This window comes from Neovison vison, chromosome 12 (assembly GCF_020171115.1).
Source record: "Neovison vison isolate M4711 chromosome 12, ASM_NN_V1, whole genome shotgun sequence".
Classification (NCBI taxonomy): domain Eukaryota; kingdom Metazoa; phylum Chordata; class Mammalia; order Carnivora; family Mustelidae; genus Neogale; species Neogale vison.
This window is the reverse complement of record NC_058102.1, coordinates 95,201,698-95,212,642: the sequence shown is the minus strand read 5'-3', so window position 1 is coordinate 95,212,642 and position 10,945 is coordinate 95,201,698. Positions and strand designations below refer to the sequence as shown.

Below are 10,945 nucleotides of genomic sequence, written 5' to 3'. Positions count from 1 at the left end.
GCTTCCTGCTGAGCAGGGAGCCTGATGCAGGACTCGATCCCAGGACCCTGAGATCATGACCTGAACTGAACGCAGATGCTTATCTGACTGAGCCACACAGATGTCCCCAAAACCGCATTATTTCCCAACAGTTCAATTTCCTCGCTAATGGTTTAGTGATGATCAAGTGAGGTAATACACAAAAAAATTGTATATAAATATACATAAGTAATATATAAAAATTCTGTTTATAGTCTAGTACTTTAAAAAATGTTGATGTTGTTCTTATCTTCACTTTTTCCAGTCACATGAGATTCTGCCAGTAGGTAACACAGAAAAGACAAGCATCACAAATACTCAGCATCTAAGGGAAAAAAAAGATGAAATTATTAATTCCATATTGCAGTCAATAAACATTTAAGGGCTTTATTAGTATATTTGGGAATATGACTACATGGTAATGGTGTCATGTCTGTGTACGCACATGCCTCTTTGTACGTTGAGCAGAATAACAAATAGGGCAGTCAATGGTTCTTTGTGTCACTGGCTGGAACATGAAAAGTTTTTTTTTTTTTTTTAAAGATTTTATTTATTTATTTGACAGACAGAGATCACAAGCAGGCAGAGAGGCAGGCAGAGAGAGAGGAGGAAGCAGGCTCCCCGCTGAGCAGAGAGCCCGATGTGGGGCTCGATCCCAGAATCCTGGGATCATGACCTGAGCCAAAGGCAGAGGCTTTAAGCCACTGAGCCACCCATGCGCCCCAAGTTTTTTTTTTTTTAACATGTATTCTCACTTTATTAAATCCTACTCTCAGCCCCTACAGCTACCACAAATGCAGCAAATCCCTATTTGAATTGTTTTAATAATGCACCAAAAGAAACACTGTTTGCAAAACCATCCGTATATCTCCAAGCGTCATGGAGGCCCCATGGATCCCTTAGGCCTTGTGCAGCCAGCTTCTGGGCAGTGTCTAATGGTTTTCCATTTATCTTCCACAGTTTATAATCTGGAAGTTCTGGTTTAATGTAACCAAGTTCACCTCCGTGTCCATGGGCCATGTCTGATAGCAATCTGAGCTCTCACAATGCTCAGTACTCAACCCTCCAGACAGAGCTAAATGGCAATGGTGGACTGTAAAAAGCTGATGGGATATCCAAGAACGATGGGACACAGTCTTTCTCTGGAAGTCAATATGTTCCTTTTTTATTTCCTTACTACTTAGTGTTCTATGTATAAAACATTCTTACCTTTTGGGTCTTTTTTTAGGTTTCTGCTTGTACATATCTTTATTGTATTTCTTCCTCCTTTTACAAAACCATTGCTTTATCTGTAAAAAAATGAGGTGGGGAGATGATGAATGAAGGAATAAGGATATTGGTTTACATGAGTGATAGTACTACAAGGTGACTCTGTTGATAAATAGGTTTCATACCTGTTTTACTGTCATGTTAAATTCAAATGCAAGTGATTGGATATCTCCTATTGTGGGGCATTTGTTTAACTTAAAGTTTGCCCAGAGAGTGTCCATGAGGGGTTTGCTGACTATTCTTTTCTGGGGATATTGTTCTTCATTTTTCTCTTCTTTTTCCTGTTCCTCTTCCAGTCCGTGTTCTATTTCCACTTCTTTTTCTTCTCTTTCACTTTCTTGCCATTTTTTCTTTCCCTTTCTTTCATCTTCACTACGATTCCTCTTTGCTTGTCCTGGATTTTGATCACAAAGCATAGTTCGTTCTTTCTGTATAGCAAAATCTGTGGAGTAAACTCAAACTGCAGCTAAATTTGATGTGTAGATCATAGTCCACATTCTACAGTGTGAGACTATTTGTGATCTCTGTCTGTCAGATGAATAGATAAATAAAATCTTTAAAAAAAAAGATTTTTTATTTATTTCACAGACAGAGATCACAAGTCAGACAGACATCACAAGTGGCCAGCAGTGTTGTACATTGTTGGAAATAAGGGAAGAAAGAAAAATTAAGGTTATCAAAATCAATGAAGATTTTCATAAGAAGATCAGTTTATTTATTTTTAAAGATTTTCTTTATTTACTTGAGAGAATGAGTGAGAGAGAGAGAGAAACAGAAAACGAGTGAGAGAGGGAGAAGGGAACCTGATGCGGGGCTTGATCCCAGGACCCCCAGATCATGCTGAGAGGAAGGCAGATTCCCAACCCACTGAGCCACCCAGGTATCCCAAAAGATCAGTTTAAAAATAATTTATTTTTGGATTTAAATATAGACCAAGTAAAGAAAGGGGCTGAAATTAATGTTTCATTGTGATGTTAGTCAAAAATAAATTACCTTGGGGTGCCTGGGTGGCTCAGTCAGTTTAAGTGCCTGCCTCTTGATTTTGGCTTAGGTCATGATCACAGGGTTGTGAGATCAAGCCCAATGATGAGATCACACTGGGCTCTGTGCTCTGCATAGAATCTGCTTGAGGTTCTTTCTCTCTTTCTCTCTCTGCTCCTCCCCCTGCTTGTGTTCTAAATAAATAAATAAAATCTTTTTAAAAAAGTTAGTTTAGGGGCACCTGGGTGGCTCAGTGGGTTAAAGCCTCTGCCTTTGGCTCAGGTCATGATCCCAGGGTCCTGGGATCGAGCCCTGCATCTGGCTGTCTGCTCGGCAGGGAGCCTGCTTCCTCCTCTCTCCCCGCCTGCCTTTCTGCCTACTTGTGATCTCTGCCTGTCAAATAAAATCTTACAAAAAAAAAAAAAAGTTAGCTTAAAAAAAATTAAGTTATGAGTGACCTTACTTAAAGGACTATTCAGGCTTTTATTTCCTCTTGAGAGAATTTTGGTAAGATATATACTTTTATAGAAATTTGTTCATATGTTTCAGTTTTCCCAGGATAGTTCTGGCATATGCCCATAAATGGACATTATTATTATTATTATTATTTTATTAATTATTATTATTAATTTTAAGGTCTTATTTATTTATTTGACAGAGATCACAAGTAGGCAGAGAGGCAGGCAGAGAGAGAGAGGGGGAAGAAGGCTCCCTGCTGAGCAGAGAGCCCGATGTGGGGCTTGATCCCAGGACCCTGGGATCATAACCTGAGCCGAAGGCAGATGCTTGACCCACTGAGCCACCTAGATGCCCCCTTCCCTACCCACCATCAATAAAATTTTAAAATCAAAAGTTTATCTACAGGGAGACTGAATAGAGAAAACAAAACAAAAACAGAAGACTTGAGAGCATGCTGGGAGATGTGGATCAGATAGATGTTGGAGAATAGGGAGCGTCATTGAAAGAACATGAGCACATAAATCCAGCTTTTCGACAGTTCTGTCCTAGTCCCTTAGATAGATAGATAGTTAGATAGATAGAAGCCAAACTTGCACTGCTAGTAAGATTTGTAGTTAAGATTTAAACTCAGAGGTGTCTGGGTGGCTCAGCCAGTTAAGTGTCTGCTTTTAGCTCAGGTCCTGATCCCAGGGTTCTGAGATTGAGTCCTGAGTTGGGCTCCCTGCTCAGCAGGGAGTCTGCTTCTCCCTATCCCTCCGCCCCTCCCCTCCCCTCTGCTCCTGCTTGCTCTCTCTCTCTCTCTCTCAAATAAATAAAATCCTTAAAAAAAAATTCAGATCTGCCAAGCTAAAAAACCCCAACTACCCCCCCCAACTCCACTTCATGTATTATGCTATGGGATATAATTCAGCAATTAAAAAATACTAAGTGCATCAGTGAATATTAACATGGAAAGATGGATGTCCCAGATATATTTGAAGTAAAAGAACCACTTCAGGGTGCCTGGATGGCTCAGTCAGTTGGGCGTCTGTCTGGCTTTTGGCTCAGGTCATGATCCTGGGGTCCTGGGATCAAGCCCTGTGTTGGGCTCCCACTCAGTGGAGAGACTGCTTCTTCCTCTCCCTTTGCCCGTCCCCCTGTTGCAGTTCTCTCACTCTCTCTCAATCTATGTCAAGTGAATAAATAACATCTTAAAAAAAAAATCTTAAAAAAAGAAAAAGAACTACTTCAAATTAGCACATATGGGTGGCTCAGGGAGCCTGCTTCCCCCTCTCTCTCTGCCTGCCTTTCTGGCCACTTGTGATGTCTGTCTGACTTGTGATCTCTGTCTGTGAAATAAATAAAAAAATCTTTTTTTTTTTAAAAGATTTTATTTATCTATTCATCTGACAGACAGAGATCACAAGTAGGCAGAGAGACAGGCAGAGAGAGAGGCAGAGAGATGGGGGAAACAGGCTCCCCGCTGAGCAGAGAGCCTGATGCGGGGCTTGATCCCAGGGCCCTGAGATCATGACCTGAGCCAAAGGCAGAGGCTTAATCCACTGAGCCACCCAGGTGCCTCAATAAATAAAAAATCTTTAAAAAAATTAAAAAAAGATGCTATTAAAAAAAATTAGCACATATGGTAGAATGAATTTCTTGGACAGAAAAACAAATTTTATAAATGTTCGCATGGTCAGATGGCTTCACTGGGGAAATCTACCAACATTTAAATAATAATTAAACAATTCACAAACTCTTCCCACAAAATAGAAGAGAAAGGAATACTTCCCAACTCATTCTCTGAGGCCAGTATTGATTACCCTGTGTTATCAGTCAGGGTTCAACTAGAGAAACAGAACCAGTAGGAGGTATATATTAAGATATTTAGGGACATCTGGGTGGCTCAGTTGGTTGAGTGTCTGCCTTTGACTCAGGTCATGATCCTGGGGTCCTGGGATTGAGTCCTGCTTTGGGCTCCAGGGAGCCTGCTTCTGTCTCTGCCTGCTCTGCCTCCTGCTCCCCCTGCTTGTGCTCTCTCTGATAAATAAGTAAATATAATCTTTTTTATTTTTTATTTATTATTATTATTTTTTTAATAATAAAGTTTTTTTTTTTTTGTAGATTTTATTTATTTATTTGACAGACAGAGATCACAAATAGTCAGAGAGGCAGGCAGAGAGAGAGGAAGGGAAGCAGGCTCCACGCTGAGCAGAGAGCCTGATGTGGGGCTCAGTCCCAGGACCCTGGGATCATGACCTGAGCCAAAGGCAGAGGCTTTAACCCACTGAGCCACTCAGGCGCCCCAATATAATCTTTTTTAAAAAAAGATATTTATTATAAGGAATTGACTTACACGGCTGTGGGAACTGTCCAGGCAATTCCGAATCCTTAGGAAAGCCCTGAGAAAAGGAAGCCTGGCATTCTTGGGCACCTGGTGAAGCTGGTCTCCACAGGTAGAATTCATTCTCTTCAGAGAAGCCTCAGCTCTTCTTTTCAAGCTTTAATTGATTGAATTCGGCTTACTGTGGTATCTAGGATAATCTTCCCTACTTCAAGGCAGCTGGGTTGCTCAGTGGGTTAAGTGTCTGCCTTCAACTAGAGTCATGATCCCGGGTCCTGGGATCGAGTCCCGCATGGGGCTCCGGGCTCAGCGGGAAGCCAGCTTCCCCCTCTCCTACTTCCCCTGATCGTGTTCCCTGTCTCGCTGTGTCTCTCTCTTTCTCTCTGTCAAACAAATAAATAAAATCTTAAAAAGAAAAAAATCTCCCCTACAAGTCAACTGATAGGGATTTTACTTGCATCTAAAAGAGACCTTGAGGGGCTCCTGGGTGGCTCAGTGGGTTAAAGCCTCTGCTTTAGGCTCAGGTCATGATCCCAGAGTCCTGGGATCGAGCCCCGCATCGGGCTCTCTGCTCAGCAGGGAGCCTGCTTCCTCCTCTCTCTCTCTGCCTGCCTCTCTGCCTACTTGTGATCTCTGTCTATCAAATAAATAAATAAAATATTTTAAAAAAATAAAATAAAAAAAAATAAAAGAGACCTTGAAAATCTCAGATAGGGCACCTGGGTGGCTCAGTCCTTGGGTGTCTGCCTTTGGCTTGGGTTATGATCCCAGGGTCCCGGGATCGAGCCCTGCATGGGGCTCTCTGCTCGGTGGAAGGCCTGCTTCTCCCTCTCCCACTCCCCCTGCTTCTATTTCCTCTCTCCTTGTGTCTCTCTGTCAAATAAATAAATAAAATCTTAAAAAAAAATCTCAGCAGTATCTCTATTACTGTTGAGTAACTGAGTCTCTAGGCAAGTTGCTCATAAGACTGTCATACCCTGATGCTGAAACCAGACAGTTCAAGAAAAGAAAAAATATTTTTTATTTTATTTTTTTAAAGATTTTGTTTATTTATTTGACAAAGAGAGAGAGAGAGATCACAAGTAGGCAGAGAGGCAGACAGAGAGAGAGAGGGGAAGCAAGCTTCCCGCTGAGCAGAGGGCCCGATGTGGGGCTTGATTCCAGGACCCTGAGATCATGACCTGGGCCGAAGGCAGAGGCTTAACCCACTGAGCCACCCAGGTTCCCCAAGAAAACTATTTTTTAAAAAGATTTTTAAAATCTCAGGGTCCTGGGATCGAGCCCCACATCGGGCACTCTGCTTGGCAGGGAGCCTGCTTCCCCCTCTCTCTGCCTGCCTCTCTGCCTACTTGTGATCTCTCTGTTAAATAAGTAAATAAAATATTTTAAAAAGATTTGTTTATTTATTTGAGAGAGAGAGACTGAGGGCCAGAGGTTTGACCAACTGAGCCACCCAGGCACCCCTAATAGGCTTCTTCTTAAATGTGACGAAAATGTTCTGGAACAAAATAGTGGTGTTGATGGTACAACATTGTGACTGTATTTTAAAAAATTGGATTTTATATATTTTTTAATTTTACATTTTACAAGGGTGAGTTCTATGGTTTATAATTTATATCTCAATTTTTAAAAAAAGATTATTTATTTATTTGACAGACAGAGATCACAATTAGGCTGAGAGGCAGGCAGAGAGAGAGAGGAGGAAGCAGACTTGCTGCTGAGCAGAGAGCCCGGTGCGGGGCTCGATCCCAGAACCCTGGGATCATGACCTGAGTCAAAGGCAGAGGCTTTAACCCACTGAGCCACCCAGGCACCCCTATATCTCAATTTTTTAAATTGCTCATATGACCTAGGATTTCAGACCACACTACGGTTAAATTGCATAGATGCGTTAAAAAATAATTGAAATTTAAATTCAAGTTGTTAATTCCCATTTTAAAATTTACAACTTCAAATTTGTGGAATTCAAATCATTAGTTAGTTACATCATTTTCCCCTATCATTTCTGCTAGTGATATAAACATACTGTAATTATTATCAGGTTAGGAAAAAAAAGAAAAATCACATCTCTCTTGAATCTATTGCTTCTACTCTAAGTCTGTATTTTCTTCATAGCAAAACTCTTTTAAAAATTTCTCTGTATTTGCATGCTGGTGATTTTCCCCTCCTCTTTCTCTCTTGAATACTCCAATCAGACTTTCACATCCGATCTCCACAGATACGCCTCTTGTCAAAGTCACAAGTTAATGATGCAAAAATCTAATGATCAATTCCCTATTCCCATCTTTTTTTTTTTTCCCAAGATTGATTTATTTGAGAGAGCGCACATGAGGGGGCAGAGGAAGAGAGTGCCAAGAAGACTCCCCGCTGAGCTCAGAGCCAGAAGTGGGTTGGATCTCACAACCCTGAGACCATGACCTGAGCCTAAACCAAGAGTCAGACACCTAACCAACTGACCAACTGTGTCACCCTGGTACCCCTGCCCCCCACCCCATCCCCATCTTACTTGAAATATCAGGATCTTTTGAGGTGTCAGGAGTCCTCTCCACCTTGAAAAGCTTTCTTCTCATGGCTTCCAGGATACCGTCTTTTTCTGAGTTTCCTTCTATACCAATGACTGCTCCTTCAGAGTTTTCTTTGGGGCTCCTAGCTGCCTCAGTCAGTAGAACAGGTGACTCTTGGTCTCAGGATAGGAGAGTTTGAGCTTTGCATTGGCTTTAGAGATTATAAATAAACAAACGTCAAAACAAAAGGAGCAAGGTTTTCTTTGTTCCTTCTCTTTCCTCCCACCTTTCCCCAGCCAGTTACTAAAGGCCAAATCCCTAGATCTCTTCTTTCCTATATATACATGGTCTTAGCCTTGGTAATCCAACCTGAAGGATTTAGTACCACCCAAATGGTGTCTACGTGCAGATTTTTATCTCTAGGCTCATATATCCAACTCCTAATTCAATATCTCTGCTTGGACATCCTCTAGGTAACTTAAGTCAAACTTAAAATTCTCAGACTCAGGGGTACCTGGGTGGTGCAATCAGTTAAGCTTCTGACTCTTGGTTTCTTCCCGGGTTGTGATCTCAGAGTCATGAGATCAAGCCCTGCTTGGGTCTCTCCCTCCCTCGGCTCCTCCCCTCTGCACGTTCTCTCTCTCTCTCAAATAATTAAATCTTATTTTTGTTTAAAGACTTTATTCATTTATTTATTTGACAGAGACAGATCCAGTGAGAGAGGGAACACAAGCAGGGGCAGTGGGAGAGGGAGAAGCAGGCTTCCCACCCAGCAGGGAACCTGATGCAGACTTGATCCCAGGACCCTGGGATCATGACTTGATCTGAAGGCAGACGCTTAACTGACTAAGCCACTTAGGTGCCCCTCAAATAATTAAATCTTTAAAAAAAAATCCTAGACTCAGTCAGGATCCCTCTCACTGAATCCTGATCCACTCCCAGTACTCCACACCTGAACAGTGTCAAGTCCATTCATCCAGCTTACTGAGTTAAAAAACCTTGATAGCATCTTTAACTCTTCTCCTTTTCTCACAGTCCAAACTCAATCTGTCAGAAAATTTTGCTTTTCTTCCTTCAAAATTCTCAGAATATTACTACCACTTCTTCTTCTTTTTTTTTAAAGATTTTTTTTATTTATTTGACAGAGAGAGATTACAAGTAGGCAGAGAGGCAGGCAGAGAGAGAGGAGGAAGCAGGCTCCCTGCTGAGCAGAGAGCCCGATGCGGGACTCGATCCCACGACCCTGAGATCATGACCTGAGCCGAAGGCAGCGGCTTAACCCACTGAGCCACCCAGGCGCCCCATTACTACCACTTCTTAACCTCTATTATCTCTAAACTAGATTTGTTTCATAACTCTCTCCTTTTGTATTTGCCTTCTTACCCCATAGTCTACTTCCAACAGAGCAGAGTGGCCCTTTTAAATATAAATTAGATAATACCATTCCATTTCTCAAAAGCTGACAATATCTATTTTTTTTTTCAGAGTAAAAGCCGAAGACTACGAGGGCTTATAAAATCCTGTAGGATTTGATCTCTTGCTTCCTTTTGGATTTCTTTTAAAAAAAATATTTATTTATTCATTTGACAGAGATCATAGGTAGGCAGAGAGGCAGAGAGAGAAAGAGGGGTGGGGGAAGCAGGCTCCCCGCTGAGCAGAGAGCCTGATGCGGGGCTCAATCCCAGGACCCTGAGATCGTGACCTGAGCTGAAGGCAGAGAGAGCACACTAACCCACTGAGCCACCCAGGCACCCTACCTGCTAACACTTCCCTTCACTCTCTTTGCTCCATTCCCTCTGGTTGCCAGAGTTTTTAAATTTTTATTTATTTTTTAAAAAATTTATTTTTTTTAAAGATTTTATTTATTTATTTGGTTGCCAGAGTTTTTAGTAAACAAGCCAAGCACAGTCCCAGTCTACGGACTTTGCCTATGCTATTTCCTCTGCCTAGAAAGTTATTTCTCAAAATAAAAACATGACCTGTTCTCTTACCTTCGGTTTACTTTCCAAGTCTCCAAGTACATTTATTGGTGAGGCAGCGACCAGAAATGGGATTTGAGTCAGTATTTGATGAAATTAGGGTTTATGGATTAGGATCTGAGGGTAAATGGAAACTATCTAGAGTTTCCTTTTCTTTTTTTTTTTAGATTTTATTTATTTATTTGACAGAGAGATCACAAGTAGGCAGAGAGACAGGCAGAGAGAGAGAGAGAGGCAGAGAGATGGGGGAAACAGGCTCCCCGCTGAGCAGAGAGCCCGATGCGGGGCTCGATCCCAGGACCCTGGGATCATGACCTGAGCCGAAGGCAGAGGCTTTAACCCACTGTCACCCAGGTGTCCCGATGGGGAGTTTTAATCTGGGTTGTGATCAGGTAAAACTTAAATTGGAAAATTGATTAGAGGTGTTCTAATCTGGATGCCAGTCAGGAGACTGAGGGCTTTTCCAACTCAGGCTAAGGAGTTTGTGCTAAATATTTGAGACTACTGAACACCATTGAAAGGTTGTAGGTGACTGTAGGAGTGATTACAGTGATAATGGTGACCAGAATTAAGGTGGGTGTTATCTGTATCTTGGTTGTCAGTGGGCCACAAAAATGATCAGCCAGTGATTGTGTGGGTAAAGTATATATATAGAGTTAAAAAAATGAATGCATTTCCAGTAGGTGTGTGAAAAATGTTCAATTTAATCAAGATGCAAAGAAACTAAATCTTAAATAATGGGATGTATGTATATAGATATGCAAAATATTATTTGCAGTATGATGCAATTTTTATAAAAAATTTATATTAATACAAATGTTTATTGACCACTGGCCATGTAGATGGCAAATATGTGCATGGGCAATCTAGAATGTGTGCCAAAATGTTAAAAGGGTTTTCTTCTCGCAGATGTGGATGGAAGTCATTTTTTAAAAAGATTTATTTATTTTAGAGAGAACCTGAGAGAGAGAGCAGGAGGAGGGGCAGAGGGAGAGAATCTTCAAACAGACTCCCTGCTGAGCTCAGAGTCCAACTGAGGCTCAATCCCAGGACCCACGAGACTGTTGGCCAAAGCTAAGAGTCAGATGCATAATGAACTGAGGCACCCCCATGTCCCTGGAAGTGATTTTTAAAATTTTTTAACGTTTTGCTTGCTTCTAGTTGTTAGCATTTCTGTAATGGGCAGGACCACTGGTATAATAAAAGTAAATAGAAAGAATAGACTACACATTTAGGCCATCCAGCATACCCACTTATCCAATTCTTGGAGAATTTTAAGGGAAGGAATGAAAATAATATCTAGGATTAGATTTTTCTTCAGCTAAGTAGTTTCCCAGCAAACAAAGGATATAGTTAAGTTGTTTTGTGTAGTATGGAAATTATCTTTATGATTTGATCTCTATCTCAGATGC

The 10,945-nt window shown here is 41.4% G+C and overlaps 1 protein-coding gene across 1 annotated transcript in view; it reads right to left on the bottom strand.

Annotated features, from left to right (window-relative positions):
- Window positions 1-336: 336 nt before the first annotated feature.
- Window positions 337-10,945, bottom strand: part of NANOGNB (NANOG neighbor homeobox) — a 56,824-nt gene continuing 46,215 nt past the window's right edge. The window contains exons 3-6 of the mRNA XM_044226393.1: window positions 7,557-7,700; window positions 1,413-1,681; window positions 1,228-1,307; window positions 337-343 (exon numbers count right to left, since the gene is read on the bottom strand). Of these exons, the coding sequence (XP_044082328.1) occupies window positions 337-343; window positions 1,228-1,307; window positions 1,413-1,681; window positions 7,557-7,700 (500 nt within the window). The remainder of the gene's footprint in view (window positions 344-1,227; window positions 1,308-1,412; window positions 1,682-7,556; window positions 7,701-10,945) is intronic.